General features: G+C 42.4%; 1 protein-coding gene across 1 annotated transcript; it reads left to right on the top strand.

Annotated features, from left to right (window-relative positions):
- The first annotated feature begins 529 nt into the window (after window positions 1-529).
- On the top strand, window positions 530-2,085 carry LOC117738843 (serine/threonine-protein kinase pim-2-like). Its single transcript, XM_034544961.1, has 6 exons — window positions 530-680; window positions 815-999; window positions 1,094-1,351; window positions 1,444-1,624; window positions 1,741-1,902; window positions 1,994-2,085. Exons 1-6 carry the CDS (start codon window positions 530-532, stop codon window positions 2,083-2,085), a joined length of 1,029 nt encoding a protein of 342 aa, XP_034400852.1.
- The last annotated feature ends 16,675 nt before the right edge of the window (window positions 2,086-18,760 follow it).

Raw genomic sequence — 18,760 nt, 5'->3', positions numbered from 1 at the left:
AATGGCTAAAGTATTAGGAAAGCTCTTCAAAGCTGACGAGAAGGACGTCGTCCCTGGAGAAGGGAATACAGCAGTAATGCAAGATGAGGAAAGTCCACAGAGGGGGGAAAGCGGGAGACTGGACCCCATCCTGGACCCCATCCCCCGTGAAGATGAGTTGACTTCCAACTCGGGGAACATTAGTGTCGTCCCTGGACGACTGAAGCGGAAAAGAACAGAAGATGGGGAAAGCCTACAGAGGGAGAAAAGCAGGAGACTGGACCCCATCCTGGACCCCATCCCCTGTGAAGATGAGTTTCCGTCCACCTCAGAGGACATTAGTGTCGTCCCTGGAGAACTGAAGCGGAAACGAACAGAAGATGGGGAAAGCCTACAGAGGGAAAAAAGCAGGAGACTGGACCCCATCCCCTGTGAAGATGAGTTTCCGTCCACCTCAGAGGACATTAGTGTCGTCCCTGGAGAACTGAAGCGGAAACGAACAGAAGATGGGGAAAGCCTACAGAGGGAAAAAAGCAGGAGACTGGACCCCATGCTGGACCCCATTCTGGACCCCATGCTGGACCCCATCCTGGACCCCATGCTGGAACCCATTCTGGACCTCATCCTGGACCCCATGATGGACCCCATCATGGACCCCATCCCCTGTGAAGATGAGTTGCCGTCCACCTCAGAGGACACTGGTAAGCTATATCCCCATATTTTAACTACTATTCTGCTATAAATGATTTAAGAGATATCGTCTTGTGTTTTTGTCCTCGTTCGTGTTGTGAACGTCAGTAAATTCATGTTGTGATGTTTTTTCTCTCATCTTTAGAAAGCAGAAACCCACCCGAGACGGCTCTGAGCGCGAGAAGCGCCGATGATGGACCGGTTCAGAAGGACGACGGGTTTCTAGACCTGTCAGCCATGTTTAAGGCCAAGTATCGTCAGCAGGAGAAACTTGGCGAAGGAGGATTTGGATGCGTGTATGCTGGCTATCGTAAAGAGGATAATCTTCCTGTACGTTTTTCACATGTTTTTTCACACACATACAGACACACACACAGTATGGTCAGGAAGTGTAACCAAAAAGTCTTGTTTGTATCTCCCTTAGGTCGCCATCAAGCATATTATCATAGACGAAGAGCTCCTCTTTCACAAAGACAGTAATGGGCTCCAGATCCCCATGGAGGTAGCTGTCCTAAGGAAGCTAGGGGCCGGATCAGAGCAGCATTCAGCATCCATTGACCTACTGGACTGGTACGTTGTGGACGAGGAGCTGATCCTGGTGCTGGAGAGACCGATGCCGGCCGTAGACCTCTTCGACTACATTCAAGACAAAGGAGGCTACTTGAAGGAAAAGGAAGCTAAGGTAAGCTGCTGTAGTCATCTCAGTCACAACCATGAAAACATGTCCAAGCATCCTCCTCTCTGATCCCTCAACTCTCTTTTTTTGTCTTTCAGATTATAATGAAGCAGTTGGTGAATGCAGCCATTGACCTCCAGGAGAAGCACATTTTCCACCGGGACATCAAGACGGAAAATGTCCTTATTCAGACCTGCATGAATTTGCCACGAGTTCGCGTCATCGACTTTGGTCTGAGCTGCTTCGGCGGAGAAGACGACGTCTATAACACCTTTTATGGTAAGAAGTCCAGTTTTACTCCTGCTCTTTATTAACTTCACCCATCGGTGACTTTTACATTGAAACAAAGCTCTTCCTCCTCCTCAACGTCTTTTTATTATGTTTGTATATTTTAGGTACTCACATCCCCCCAGAGTGGGCCAGTCGGCAGGAATACAAAGCGGGACCCACGACAGTATTCCAGATCGGAATGGTCCTGTTCTACATGCGAAAAAAGGTGTCATTTAGACCGGGGATGACCTATCTGGAGCTGAATGAGACCAAGTGGCTTTCCAAAAGTAAGAAAAACATAAACACAAAAATCTGTTCATTTGAGTTCACGTTGCGATGGATCACAGGACTTCACCCATTCTTCTCCTTTCTCTACAGATGGCAAAGATTTCATTAAGGCGTGCTTCAGTGAGGACCCGGATACTCGTTTCACCCTGGACCAGCTGAAGCATCACCCGTGGCTGAGATAGTATCACACACACACACACACATGTCTTAATTTACATTTAATCCCTTTAGCCCTCCATTTATTTCTATATGGGCAGACTGTGGCCAGGAGCCTAGGCGCTGCCCAAACTGTAACATTGTTCAAAATCTGGCATTTCCCTGTTCGACGGGAGAAACATTACCTTAAATCCCGTAATAGCGGCGGTGCTCAAATTCTCTCTACTATAAAGGCTGGTCCCGTCATTTCAAGTCAAGATGACTCAAAAGATCTGATTAATATACGATTCAGCCAATCACGTATTCAGCTAATTATAATATAAATATGGGCAGACTGCGGCCAGGAGCCTAGGCGCTGCCCAAGCCGTGAGATTGTTCATTCTCTGGCATTTCCCTGTTCCACGGGAGAAACATTACCGTAAATCCCATAATAGCTGAGGGCCTCAAATAATCTCTACTATAAAGGGCTGGTCCCGTCATTTCAAGTCAAGATGACTCAAAAGATCTGATCAATACACGATTCAGCCAATCGCGTATTCAGCTAATTCTAATATAAATATGAGCAGACTGCGGCCAGGAGCCTAGGCGCTGCCCAAGCCGTGAGATTGTTCATTCTCTGGCATTTCCCTGTTCCACGGGAGAAACATTACCGTAAATCCCATAATAGCTGAGGGCCTCAAATAATCTCTACTATAAAGGGCTAGTCCCATTATTTCCAGTCAAGATGACTCAAAAGATCTGATCAACATACCTTTAAACTTAAATAATGACGGTCTTTTGATTCAACCAAAATTATAAACTGATCTGATTAGGAACATAGATTGCGGCAAAAACTTGTATGGTAATAATAATAATAATAAACGTTTTAAGAACAATAGGTCCTCAATAGCAATACCACAAATTCAATACTGGTATATTTATCTATAATAGTAATAAATAAAACATCTGTACAGTTCCCTTTTTACCATTTTGTTCTTGCCCAGCCTTTTGAACACTTAACAAATGGCATTAATATTAGCATTAATACAGCAAGATATTAATGAAAACTGACTCCCCTTGCAGTCAATGCGTGCAGACAGCATGACATGGAGCGGAACAGTGCGTCCGCTCTGATCGCACTATTTTAATTAAGCATCGATACAAAACATATGCAAAATCGTATCGTTTTTAACGTATGTGTACCGCGGTACCATTTTTGTATCGATACACCGTGCAAAACATCGCAGCAGTAGATGTTGCAGGCCGACATCCAAACTAACCCTAACCCCCCAATGAAGACGCTGTTGACATCTTAACACTGATTGGCCAATCACGCATTCAGCTAATTATAATATAAATATGGGCAGACTGTGGCCAGGAGCCTAGGCGCTGCCCAAACAGTAACATTGTTCAAAATCTGGCATTTCCCTGTTCCACGGGAGAAACATTACCGCAAATCCCGTAATAGCGGCGGTGCTCAAATTCTCTCTACTATAAAGGCTGGTCCCATCATTTCAAGTCAAGATGACTCAAAAGATCTGATCAATACACGATTCAGCCAATCACGTATTCAGCTAATTATAATATAAATATGGGCAGACTGCGGCCAGGAGCCTAGGCGCTGCCCAAGCCGTGAGATTGTTCAATATCTGGCATTTCGCTGTTCCACGGTAGAAACATTACCGTAAATCCCATAATAGCTGCGGGCCTCAAATAATCTCTACTATAAAGGGCTGGTCCCGTCATTTCAAGTCAAGATGACTCAAAAGATCTGATCAATACACGATTCAGCCAATCGCGTATTCAGCTAATTCTAATATAAATATGGGCAGACTGCGGCCAGGAGCCTAGGCGCTGCCCAAGCCGTGAGATTGTTCATTCTCTGGCATTTCCCTGTTCCACGGGAGAAACATTACCGTAAATCCCATAATAGCTGAGGGCCTCAAATAATCTCTACTATAAAGGGCTGGTCCCGTCATTTCAAGTCAAGATGACTCAAAAGATCTGATCAATACACGATTCAGCCAATCGCGTATTCAGCTAATTCTAATATAAATATGGGCAGACTGCGGCCAGGAGCCTAGGCGCTGCCCAAGCCGTGAGATTGTTCATTCTCTGGCATTTCCCTGTTCCACGGGAGAAACATTACCGTAAATCCCATAATAGCTGAGGGCCTCAAATAATCTCTACTATAAAGGGCTAGTCCCATTATTTCCAGTCAAGATGACTCAAAAGATCTGATCAACATACCTTTAAACTTAAATAATGACGGTCTTTTGATTCGACCAAAATTATAAACTGATCTGATTAGGAACATAGATTGCGGCAAAAACTTGTATGGTAATAATAATAATAAACGTTTTAAGATTAATAGGTCCTCAATAGCAATACCACAAATTCAATACTGGTATATTTATCTATAATAGTAATAAATAAAACATCTGTACAGTTCCCTTTTTACCATTTTGTTCTTGCCCAGCCTTTTGAACACTTAACAAATGGCATTAATATTAGCATTAATACAGCAAGATATTAATGAAAACTGACTCCCCTTGCAGTCAATGCGTGCAGACAGCATGACATGGAGCGGAACAGTGCGTCCGCTCTGATCGCACTATTTTAATTAAGCATCGATACAAAACATATGCAAAATCGTATCGTTTTTAACGTATGTGTACTGCGGTACCATTTTTATATCGATACACCGTGCAAAACATCGCAGCAGTAGATGTTGCAGGCCGACATCCAAACTAACCCTAACCCCCCAATGAAGACGCTGTTGACATCTTAACACTGATTGGCCAATCACGCATTCAGCTAATTATAATATAAATATGGGCAGACTGTGGCCAGGAGCCTAGGCGCTGCCCAAACAGTAACATTGTTCAATCTCTGTCATTTCCCTGTTCCACGGGAGAAACATTACCGCAAATCCCATAACAGCTGCGGGCCTCAAATCATCTCTACTATAAAGAGCTGGTCCCATCATTTCCAGTCAAGATGACTCAAAAGATCTGATCAACATACCTTTAAACTTAAATAATGACGGTCTTTTGATTCGACCACAATTATAAACTGATCTGATTAAGAACATAGATTGCGGCAAAAACTTGTATGGTAATAATAATAATAAACGTTTTAAGAACAATAGGTCCTCAATAGCAATACCACAAATTCGATACTGGTATATTTATCTATAATAGTAATAAATAAAACATCTGTATGGTTCCCTTTTTACCATTTGGTTCCTGCCCAGCCTTTTGAACACATAACAAATAGCATTAATATTAGCATTAATACAGCAAGATATTAATGAAAACTCTCTCCCCTTGCAGTCAATGCGTGCAGACAGCATGACATGGAGCGGAACAGTGCGTCCGCTCTGATCGCACTATTTTAATTAAGCATCGATACAAAACATATGCAAAATCGTATCGTTTTTAACGTATGTGTACCGCGGTACCATTTTTGTATCGATACACCGTGCAAAACATCGCAGCAGTAGATGTTGCAGGCCGACATCCAAGCTAACCCTAACCCCCCAATGAAGACGCTGTTGACATCTTAACACTGATTGGCCAATCACGTATTCAGCTAATTATAATATAAATATGGCCAGACTGTGGCCAGGAGCCTAGGCGCTGCCCAAACAGTAACATTGTTCAATCTCTGGCATTTCCCTGTTCCACAGGAGAAACATTACCGCAAATCCCATAACAGCTGCGGGCCTCAAATCATCTCTACTATAAAGGCTGGTCCCGGATCAGGGATACTAGAGTCACACAGCTGGAACACATTTAATCCCTCTGGTCCCCAGGTTAAAAAAAAAAGAAGCATACCTGCAAACTCATAAGGGGTGAAAAAGGTGACAACGTCGGGGGGTGCAGTCGTTTGATGGAACCTTTAAGCTTTTATGAACGTCTTTTGATTCGACCAAAATTATAAACTGATCTGATTAAGAACATAGATTGCGGCAAAAACTCGTACCACAAATACGATACTGGTATATTTTTTTATAATAGTAATAAATAATATTCCTCCTCACTGTCTTTTTATTAGGTACCCACGTCCCCCCCAGAGTTGCATGCATGTGGATCTGGATCAGCGTTTCACCCTGGAGCAACTGAGGAATAGATAGTATCACACTACACACACACACACGTCTTAATTTACATTTAAACATAAACTACACTATAGATAGATAGATGTTTTAATTGTACTCACATTATATTATTTATGTTCTAACAATTGTCTTATTTTTCAGATCCAGGCACAGGTCCATCCGTCCGAGAAGAGGGGATCTCTCTTTGAATTGCCCCTTCCGAGATTTCTTCCCATTTTGGGGAGTTTTTTTCTCGTTTTCTTAGAGAGCTCGGGATGGGTCAGGAGCTGCTGCTGCTGCTTTCAAAATAAAAAAAATATTTAAAAAAAAAATTAATCTTTTCTTTCATTTTTTACTTTAATATGATTTTTAATCCACTTTAAAAAAAATGTTTTAATACTCTGTTAATCTTGCACATGTTGAAACATGTCAATAAACCTGGAATTTCTGTGTCAAAAAGTCTAAAGTCAAAAATAGCTGGTGAGCCCAGAGCCACAGCTGTAATCTCAGTAGAGATATTTCTAGATATCTCTTATTTCTTAGAAATTGTACCACATGGACTTTATCAAAATGTTAAATTCATATCAAGCCATTTTTCTGCTGACAGGATAAGTTGTTGCTGCATAAAATAACAAAAGAAACGGGTCACATTAGACCAGCAGATACAAAACGGTCACCTTAGACCAAGAATCAAGAAACGGGTCACCTTAGACCAAGAATTAAGAAACCCTTAGACCAATAATTAAGAAACGGTCACCTTAGACTAAGAATTAAGAAACGGGTCACCTTAGACCAGGGAATTATTAAGTCAGACCAGAAAATAACCGGGAAATAAGAAAAGGTCACGTTAGACCAGGAGGTACAAAACGATCACGTTAGACCAGTGTTACGCCCTCTTTTTATTCTAGGGGAAAAGTGGGGGGACGGTCACGTTAGACCAGGAATCAAGCAGTGTACCCAAAACAATGCCTTACTGGAAAATGACTCCAGTTAAAGTGAAAGTCACCTATGAGAATATTACTTGAGTAAAAGTCTTAAAGTATCTGATATTTACTGTACTCAAGTATCAAAAAGAATTGGGTTGGCTTTGATCCATCCAGGATCAACAATGTTCAACATAATATATTGTACATACATATACTTTTACATCTACTATGAACTTATCATCATAATTCTCTGAAAAGCAATATGACACTGAAGGAGTTGTAACGTACTTATAAACGTGCGTTTATAATTATGCTCATTCAGACTAGAGGATGTAATAAAGATCAACTTGATGCATCAGGTCAGTGTTTTGAGAAAGGACACCTGCCTTGTAAAGTCCTCTGGGCCTGATTTGAACACAACAGGAAAAGGTTTTGCTCAAGCTGAATCTGCAATTGGGCGACTGCTACCATCATAACTATATTAAAACATGATCAATACTAAAGCAGCACCGAAAGTAACATCCCATTCATTACTTGAAACTGAAAAAAGTCCTGTTCATCTGCAAAAGAAGTAAAAAAAAGAAGAAAAATTCAAAATTGCGCTAACTTAACGGTAGCTAACGTTAAGCTAGCTAATTAGTGCTGCAATGATTATAGCTAAGATTACTTAAATCAACAAAATCTCACAACTGTCAACTTCCTCAGCCCACTAACTCGCTAGCGATCTGTCTCCTACACTAATTGTCTAATTTGATTAACGGTAGCTAGCGAATGTTAGCCTAACACACACCATGTATTGCTAAATTAGAAGGTCAGACACCCGTCTCCAATCCGGTGTTGGGCTTCAACACCACCGTCGTTTGTTGCGGGAGTAGCAGGTGCTTTCATTTCTGCTTCCGTCATGAAATCAGTCATCTACTCATGTAGCTAGTCGCTAGCTAAGTTAGCATCATGGGCATCACTGGGAATCAAAAATAAACTTGGCTTTGAGAGCACGGACGTGATTAACCAATGATTTAACTTGCAAGCTAGCACCACTGATTCAACCTGCTCAGTAGGAGTCTGTGTTCCACCACAGTCCCCGACGTTGGTCTCATGATTCTTTTTTTTTCTAAAGATATATTTGATTTTGTGGCGAGCAACGAAGGTTTCAGGGGAAATGTATCGGAGTCAAAGTATCAGTTTTCTTTGCAAAATGTAGTGACGTAAAAGTGAAAATCAACAGAAACATAAATAGTAAAGTAGAGTACAGATATCCAAAACACGATTTAAGTACAGTAACAAAGTATTTCTACTTCGTTACTGTACACCACTGGAATTAAGACTGGAAATAAGAAACATTCACATTAGACCAGTGTCGTGTATCCTGCACTTCCTTAGAAGATCGGCTTCCAACATACCGGTTCACATGTGTTTCTGGTCAGTGTCCTCCTCGAAAGAATGCCCGTTGATCTGTTGGAGGATCGGTCCGTACCTAGTACTCGGTACGGTTCCTGTGTCTGGAACATATTTGCTTAGATTAGAGGCCTCTGCATGACGTTATGTTATCTCAAGTCATGATATATGGTACTCGTTCTTATGTCTGAAACGTATGTCTTTGGTGAGGGGCCCCTGTGTGACGGTCTCCAGTTTTGGGCCTATATAACTTAGCTGCCTCGCACTGGACAGCAGATCTTCATATTTGGCTGAGAAGTTTCTCTGAGCGATCTAGACGCTCGTTCCGACCTGTGATTCCTGCCTGTAATAAACTTTATTATACCAGAAAGAACAGTGTCCGCGGAGGTTCCTTCACCCTCATTCTTCAACATCACTGCCACTTGAAAGATACGACACCAGGAAATAAGAAACGGTCACGTTATACCAGGAAATAAGAAACGGTCACATTAGACCAGGAAATAAGAAACGGTCACGTTATCCAAGGAAATAAGAAACGGTCACGTTAGACCAGGAAATAAGAAACGGTCACGTTAGACCAGGAGATAAGAAACGGTCACGTTATACCAGGAAATAAGAAACGGTCACATTAGACCAGGAAATAAGAAACGGTCACATTAGACCAGGAAATAAGAAACGGTCACGTTATACAAGGAAATAAGAAACTGTCACGTTAGACCAGGAGATAAGAAACGGTCACGTTAGCCAAGGAAATAACAAACGGTCACGTTAGACCAGGAAATAACAAACGGTCACGTTAGACCAGGAAATAACAAATGGTCACGTTAGACCAGGAAATAACAAATGGTCACGTTAGACCAGGAGATAAGAAACGGTCACGTTAGACCAGGAGATAAGAAACGGTCTTTAATAACTACTCTCAAACTACTTACAAAAACATGCCTAATTCTATTGCACACATTTCCTGTCTTTATGTTAAATTCTTTGGAATACATCTTAACTGTTCAAAGTGCTGTTTGGAAAATGATTGAGAGGGTCCTTTTCTTTGGCCTGTAAATAAAAAGATAAATGTTATGTGAGCAGCCTTAATAAACAATGCTATGATGTTTTGAGCATGCAGGTTAACAAGGAGCTCTCCTGCTGCTTGTTATGACAGTTGAGTTTACATTCACCACACAAAACACAATTAATCATTTCTTTCAAGATTTAAAGTTTAGGAGAGTTAACATACCTTAGTCTCTAAGTTTAAGAGAGTTACATACATATGGCGTTGACATTGAGCATTTGGAGGTCTTCCCACAGAACCCTCTTCTGTCAGACCATTACCTCATAACTTTTGAGTTTATACTCCCAGAGTATACACCGTTAGTCAAAAGTTTCTACACCAGATGTCTAACTGACAGTGCTGTAGCTAAATTTATAGAAGCGATTCCTTCTGCATTTGATTCAATACCACGTCTCAATGTGACGGAGGACTCCTGTGCTAACTTTAGTCCGTCCCAGATTGATCATATTGTCGATAGTGCTACAGGCTCACTGAGAATGACACTAGACTTGATAGCCCCACTGAAGAAAAAGACAGTGAGGCAAAGGAGGTTTGCTCCCTGGTATAACCCTCAGACCCGCGACCTAAAGCAAACTTCACGAAAGCTTGAAAGCATATGGCGTTCCACCAATCTGGAAGAATCACGCTTAGTTTGGCGAGATAGTCTTAAAACATATAAAAAGGCTCTCCGTAATGCCAGAGCAGCCTATTACTCATCAGTAATAGAGAAAAATAAGAACAACCCCAGGGTTCTCTTTAGCACTGTAGCCAGGCTGACAGAGAGTCACAGCTCTGTGGAGCCGTGTATTCCTATAGACCTCAGTAGTAATGACTTCATGAACTTCTTCAATGAAAAGATTTTAACTATTAGAGGCAAGATTGATGCTCTCTTGCCCTTAACTACTACCGATCTGTCATCAAGAGGAGTGGCCTTGGAAACGGCTGTATGCCCTGGTGTATATTTGGATAGCTTTTCTCCCATTAACCTAGACCAATTGTCCTCAATGGTTTCTACTTCTAAACCGTCTACCTGTCTCTTAGACCCCATCCCAACGAGGCTGCTTAAAGACGTGTTGCCTTTAATTGGCACCTCTCTGCTGGATATTGTTAATGTGTCTTTGCTAACAGGCCATGTAACACATTCCTTCAAAGTAGCTGTAATTAAACCTCTCCTGAAAAAGCCCACTCTTAATCCAGAGGTGTTGGCTAATGTTAGGTTGTAGTGGATTTTATATATATTTGCACATGTAGATAAGAGAAGTTTATGTTTTAAAGTAATACATAAAGAAAGATATGATAATTAATTTGGGATATTATGAGGAATATTCTGGAGAAATGTATTATGAAACATAAGAGAGGATCACTGTTTTATTATTCTGTTTTAATGACAAATGTAATGATTAACTGTATGATGCATGAGAATGAATTAATGTTTTATTGTTTAGACAATAGTTAAAATGGATGCCGATTGAAACCTAATGTGTTGCTTTTATTCGGAAGGCAGGATAATAGGCTTTTATTCTGAAGGGGGAACTTCCTGTCCTTGACCGGAAGAGTGAGCTTTGACCCCGCTAGTTTTACTAATTGGCGTAGCGAACAGAACTGCGGCATCCTTTGAACTGACCAATGGAACTAACCTTTAGGTGTGAATTCATTTGCATGACCATACTAATAGCCGAGCATTTGTTCTGGGGACATGGTTCTACTGGTCTGGAGACTCGAGACAGCCCCGGTCTGTGGCTCCCTGGGAGCTGCACTCCGTCTGTGGAGAGTTCCTCCTTTCTGGCCCCACAATCGTGAACGCTACATGAGTATTATCTTTGCCATTAAATATTGTTAAACTTTAACTCGAATCCTGAATTGCCTGCGGCCACGGGACCCAGAGCTTTGAACACGAATCTTACAATTTGGTGACCACCGACGTGAGCTGCTGTGGCCTCGTGGCTGAGGAACTGGGCCCGCTAGATCCACGCCTTCCACACCATGGCCAACTCATTATCGGTAAGCTTGGAACCTGTTTCATCGAATCCTGCATAGCTTAATATAGACACTTTAGCGTGTGGATTGGTGCGGAGCTTGTTGGACCAGGCTAAAACATTTAGCGTGAAAACACGACATAGAATAAGGACTAAGCTAGGTCCGTGGTGAAGATGATGCTCATTTAGTGTTTTTATGTTTGTTTTGTGTTGTGTGGTACTGTTAAATGTGTGTATATCTGTTGTAAGTCGCACGAGCATATTGAACGAGACTGGTTACGCGAAGATAGTGCCGCATTGTTCCTAAAGAGTTGAAGTCCGTGAGAGCGGCCTGCCGGAGTTTATTTATTTAAACTCCCCACAGTGAGGAGTTAGTGAGCGTTACGTAGAAGCTATTCGCCATAATCTATTGTCCGCTACAAACATTTCCCCCTTAGACTCTTTAGGGACGCACATTGAATTTAACGTCCAATAGTCCACAATAGATAAATCGTTCCGCGACGCGACTGATTAGCAGCGTGGAGGGTTCAAGTCCCCCAGCGAAGACTGGCGCAAGAATTGATATGGGCTATTGTAAGAAATAAGATAAATAAGTTACCGTGATAAACCAGTTGTTACAAACAGGTCTGTAGAGTGAAGAGAGCAAGAGCCCCACCTACCTTGGGACCGTTTGGGACAGTTTTCTATGCAGTACAGCGTGCTATTGTTGTAAATACTGTAAATATATATATATATATTCCATAATTAGAAGAGACAAGCATAGGGAAGACAGGATAAGGGTAGAATAGAATCCCACTTATACCATTTTGAGCCCCTGATGAATAAGTAGTTAAACCTTTTTGAGAGAAGAGAGGAAAAAGGAGATCAGAGGACACAGACAAAGGGTTATAAAATAACCATTTTTTTTCCCCCTGCAAGACCACATGTGGGTCACAAGTGTTTAGAATACACGTCTTTGCCAGTCGAGAGCCATTCACCATCAGGTTTGACACCTAGTGGTTGAACCCCCCCCACCCCCCATGGAGTGCCCTAGGGATTAACCTTATTGGCACCATGGTGTTGCAAACGTTGAATAGTGAAAGAGGACAGTGGTAAACCACTGATGCATTATTCTTTTTGATTTAAGTATTGCCAGTTTATTACAGCAATTGATTTTCTCATTATTGCCAGTTTTTTGAATAAAAGTAATTGATTTATCGTTTGCTTTACTCATGATTGTCGGATTTTGATTAAGACATATCGTTTGATTTCTCATCATTACCGGTTTTGATTAAAAGTAATTGTTTTATCGTTTGCTTTTCTCATAATTGGCGGTTTTGGTTCTCATGCCATTTGTTTTTCATTATTGACGATTCTTTGATTAAAAGTAATTGTTTTATCGTTTGCTTTTCTCATAATTGGCAGTTTTTGTGATCATATCGTTTGCTTGTTTATGCTGGGCGGTTAAAAGTAATTGTTAAAAATTTAGTTAAAATAAAGTTTTTTTCCCATTGATTTGGTTGAAACGCAGGAGAAGCCTGTATAAGCGTAGAACAGAGTTCCGTTTATACCAATGGGCCCCTGTTAAATAATTTGCTTATTAAAAGTACACAGGAGAAGCCTGTATAAAGTGTTGGACAGAGTCCCACTTATACTGATTGGGCCCCTAGTGATTCATTAGCATAAAATAACAAGTTTTTCCCATTTTTGACAGCTGAAGGCTGTATCATTTGCTTTGTGCTTGGCTGTGTGGACTGTACGTAATCGTTGTTCCATTTGCATAAAGTAACACATTTTGCCCATTTTTGTCTAAATTTACATTGTCCTAATTGCAGTGTACAACCTTATTCCCTCTAACCTATTATTGTCCAATTGCAGTGTATAACTTTTTTCCCTTCCTAACTTGAATATTTTTCCCAATCGCATCACACTTGCACGTTAGACACATAGTGTGAAAATATTTTATTTTTTAATTTATTCAAAAAAATTAATTTTTAATTTTTTGGATAAATTTTAATCTGAAATTTTATTTTTCCTTCTACATTTACATTTCCTTATATAAAGCCAGTCAGTACCCATTCTCGGAAAATGTCGAGCCAACTTCAATCAAGACTCCGGTCGCTTGGATTGAAGACATCCTCTATGCTGCTATGAACCTGATAGTTCAAGCCAAAAGACTGAATAAGAAGCTGAGGAAATATGTTCAGCAATGTCATGCCGAGGGTTTACTTGACGTAACAACCCTGGAGGGGCCCACAGAAGACCAGAAGTTACTCTGATGAGAGTGCTCAAGCTGAGAGACAAACAGAAAGGAAAATTGGTTCACGTCCCGATCAGCAGACGTCACCAGAACCAATGAAGCCATTGTGTAGGCAAGACTGCCATGACATGGCATAGCAGTGAATGAAGACAACACTGCCCGGAGGTGCCAGGAAGAAGCAACACCCCGAAAGACCCCAAAGAAGAAACAAACAGGAATAAAGAGCTGTCAATGGAGACAGCCCCTGTACTTCTGCCATCAGCCCCCGTTCCCACCCCTTCCATCTATCCCATAATATGTTAATACCCTCCCCCGTACGCCCACAGCCCACTTAAAAGAGAAGCTCCACACACCATGGCCCCAGTAGAGAGACTATTAGGAGGCAGTGTGGAGTTTGACTCCGCAGAAAGCAGAACAGTCGCAGACCTGATGAACAAGGTCGCACAGCTGCAGAGGGCATTAGCTGGCCGAGAAAAGGGCAGAGAAAGGGATGCTAGACAAAGTCAGCAAAGAGAGGAGGAAGACAGGGACCTAATGAGAAGAGAATTATGGTGGAAGAAAGAGAGGGAAAGAAAGGCAGAGGAAGGTGAACTGTCACATGCAGAGCTGTCAGAACAGGGTAAAGACGTCAGTCCATCACATTACCATTAAGAAAGGCAGAGGAGGAAGCCCGGCAGAGGCGCCAAGTCATGACCTCACCAATTCAGAGCGTCCCAATAGATACAAATAGGAGATAGGTCCCACCCAGATACCACTCCCTCGCTCATTAACGCCATCCCTAACCGAACAACAGGCGATGGACGCATATGGACTGCGTCCTGGTGGCACCCCACCTCCAGCTCAGAGCCCCCACCTCCAGCTCTGAGCCTCCATTCTAATCGCATGGCCAACTGCGACACCTCAGTGAAGAGGAGCCAAATCAAGGCCCCAGCCCCCTCCACCCCCATCTCACAAGAAGAGGAGCCCTGCTTGACCTTTCCGTTCAATTAACTGTGCTATGCAACTGGCGCAGAGGAGGAGACAGCCTCCAAGACAGCAGAGGAGGAGACAGCCTCCAGGGATCACGACAACACCTCCCGAGGAGAGCAAAGGAAGGCATAAGCTACAAGCCTCCACCACGACACACTCAGATGTCAGTGGCAGCAACAAGCCCAGTGTGCTGTGAAGAAGAAGAGGGAAATGCCAGATTCAGGCACCTATCATGACATTGAGCAATTGCACACCTCAATACAAGCCATATAATCCCAGAGATACTCCCAACATGGCCAACCTAGCCAGCATCAAGCTAAAGTCAGATGAAGAAGCCATGGTGTACCTGAAGGAAGCAGCTGACGCCTAGGAATCAGCTACAGGCACCAGACATGACAGGAACCTGACATACCTGAACATGTGGAAGGCTGCTGTAATAGCAGGTCTCCCGGACAAGTTGAGTCGTGAGCAACATACGATGGGCATAAAGATGCCACCTTTGAAGTGTGGAAGAAACACATCACACACCACATCACTCAGCACCACGAGGATGATGAAGAAGAAAAGGCAACCAAAGATGAGCTGTCAATGAGACTCCTGAAGCTACAGATAGCAAAAGAGGACACAGAGGCTGCTAAGCACGGCCCACAAGCGCGAAAGCAGATGGCTGCTGTTAGCAACCTCGTCGTCCAGATCCAGGAAGCAGTGGGCAAAGCCCTGGACCAATATAAAGAAGAGGAGAAAGACAGAGACAAGTCCAGAGGATCCAGAAGAGACAGGTGGCGAGAACCTTGTCGTATCTGTGACAGACTTGGGCACAGGGCTGAGGAATGTTACAGTCGTCCTGATGCAGCTAGAGGCAGAGGAAGCCCACAAAGAGGAGGATTTGGACGACACATTCCAAACCAGAACCAGATGCCTGCAAGAATAGTGCAGGATGAAGATTATGTGGATTTTCTATTAAGAGGCCCAGAGGGCCCGGCACAGTGAATAATGGTTCCAAATGGGCGAGAACCTATCATCACCTGTGCCATAGATGCCATGGATTATGACACAACATCCATATGTCATGCCAGAAGATCCCTACCGTTGCACCTACAACTACGCCGCCACCTAAGAAGAAAAGGAGGGTGAAACCATGCGAGCCAAACGACATGGCCGATGGACTTAATGTGAAGATGGAAATATTGCCGCATACTCAGTCGTGCAGCAACAACAGAAAAGACATTCAACCATTTCTGCGGAAATCATCGCACAGCAAGCATCTGCACAGCTAGCAGAAGTAGTGGCATTGACAAAAGCAAAAGTCAATTGAAGCAATTACTGAGAGCCATCCTGCTACCACGACACGTAGCAGTGATGAAGTGTAAAGGACACCAGACCACAAAGACAAAAGTGGCAGAAGGCAACGAAGCCGCTGACCTCGCAGCAAAGAAGGCAGCAGGCTATGTGAAACAAAGGACAGACATAGCCGCACCGGAACTCCCAAAACTCGGAATAGAAGACATCAAGCTCATGCAGAAAGAAGCAGAGCAGAGCAGAATCAGTGGGACACAATGGAGCCGTCCAAAAGAAAGGACTCTGGAGATCACATGATGGGCATAGTGGCACCTGCAAGGATGTGTCAAGGACTCATCAGACAGGCACATGGTCCCTCTCACGTGAATCCCAAAAGAACAGAGGAGGAAGTTTCCATCCTCTGGTGGCATCCTATATGACTGAGATGGTGAAACTCATCACCATGAATGTCCCACCTGCAATGATTTTAGTATGAAAAGACCATACAGATGTCCCCAAGGAGAGTTCCCAGTGCCAGATGCTCCATTCAAAGAAATATGCATCGACTACACCGATATGGGTGCAGAAAACAGGAAGAGAGGTTTCAGATACCTACTCGTGATGATCGACAGATACACCAGATGGGTGGAAGCGATCCCCTGCAAGAAAGAAGACTCAAAGACAGTCTTAAAATGGCCGAAGAAGGAACTCATCCCGAGATATGAAGTTCCAAGGAGAATAGGGTCTGACCACGGCACACACTTTGCAAACAAACACTTACAAGAGGTGGAAAGACACCTAGGAATTACACACGCACACGGAGCAGTCTATCACCCACAATCACAGGGTATAGTCGAGAGGGCTAATCGGATGATTAAGTCAAAGATAGCTGAAATATGTCATGGCACAAAATACCTAGCTGCAAATATTTTTGAGAAGAAATGAGAGATTTCATTTTCTCTTTCAGTAGGTGTTCGAGCAAGAGAGGAGAGCCAGACGAATACCAGCTCGCAATCAGATCCTAGCAGGATTTGAAATAGTTAAAAGAACATAGAGTTGATCAATTACATTTAATATAATCCGCAGAGATAAATAAATTAAGAGATAAATAATTTAAAATAGATGGGATTGGACGAGTAATTAAGACTCCGTTGGACAACAGAAACGCATTTAATAGTTGATTCCTCCCACGGGTGAGAAGCTGTTCCTCACACGGAGTTCGAGATTGCTAATCTGATCCTTGATAATTTAGTTCGAGATTGCTAATCTGATCCTTGATAATTGAGTTCGAGATTGCTAGTCCGAACCTGGATAATTCAGTTCTTTAAGAAATAATTTTTGAGAAGATTAAAGGAAACATAGAAATAGAATGACTACTTCTCAGACATGTTGGAGAATTGGTTCGGGAAATATGAAATTATTTCCAAATATATTTCAGATATCCAACTTTAGTTAGAGCCAGCGCAGAAAGCAGCTCTGTGTGTTTTAATTCTCTCCCACAGCTACACTCGTCTCTCCATCGTCGACCTTCATTGTGTACCTGGCTGCCTGCTGTGATGGACCTCACCAACAGATGTGCTGCCAACAGAGGAGTATCGTGCACCTTTAACACATTGATTCAAATTATAAAAAAATCACGGAAGTATGATGACAATAAAATAAATATAGTGTTTGAACTTGCTGTTTTCCTTTTACTCGAGGAAATCGAGGAATGGAGGAATGCAGAGAGGAGACCATGGAGAAGATGAGCATGCAGAGAAAGGAGACCATGGAGGAGATGAACATGCAGAGAAAGGAGACCATCAAGAAGATGAGAGTGCAAAGGAAGAAGATGCACATAGACATATGCACAGATAGACACATATCTGATCACAACACTCCTAGACTTTAGTTACTTTGCAGAGCAGGGTCAAAAGGAGGGAGTGATATTGTTTTTCTTCCACAGGTATTGATAATAAAGATTGTATTACAGTGATGTATACAGTGCGGTGAAATAAAATCCAATACAAGTTGTTTATACTATGGAATAGTATAAAAGGAGGGACTGTTAGGTTGTAGTGGATTTTATATATATTTGCACATGTAGATAAGAGAAGTTTATGTTTTAAAGTAATACATAAAGAAAGATATGATAATTAATTTGGGATATTATGAGGAATATTCTGGAGAAATGTATTATGAAACATAAGAGAGGATCACTGTTTTATTATTCTGTTTTAATGACAAATGTAATGATTAACTGTATGATGCATGAGAATGAATTAATGTTTTATTGTTTAGACAATAGTTAAAATGGATGCCGATTGAAACCTAATGTGTTGCTTTTATTCGGAAGGCAGGATAATAGGCTTTTATTCTGAAGGGGGAACTTCCTGTCCTTGACCGGAAGAGTGAGCTTTGACCCCGCTAGTTTTACTAATTGGCGTAGCGAACAGAACTGCGGCATCCTTTGAACTGACCAATGGAACTAACCTTTAGGTGTGAATTCATTTGCATGACCATACTAATAGCCGAGCATTTGTTCTGGGGACATGGTTCTACTGGTCTGGAGACTCGAGACAGCCCCGGTCTGTGGCTCCCTGGGAGCTGCAGTTCGTCTGTGGAGAGTTCCTCCTTTCTGGCCCCACGATCGTGAACGCTACATGAGTATTATCTTTGCCATTAAATATTGTTAAACTTTAACTCGAATCCTGAATTGCCTGCGGCCACGGGACCCAGAGCTTTGAACACGAATCTTACACTAACTACAGACCAATCTCTAACTTTCCCTTCCTCTCTAAGATCCTTGAGAA

Source organism: Cyclopterus lumpus, chromosome 1 (genome assembly GCF_009769545.1).
Source record: "Cyclopterus lumpus isolate fCycLum1 chromosome 1, fCycLum1.pri, whole genome shotgun sequence".
In the NCBI taxonomy this organism is placed as follows: domain Eukaryota; kingdom Metazoa; phylum Chordata; class Actinopteri; order Perciformes; family Cyclopteridae; genus Cyclopterus; species Cyclopterus lumpus.
This window is presented reverse-complemented; position numbering and strand designations above follow the sequence as displayed.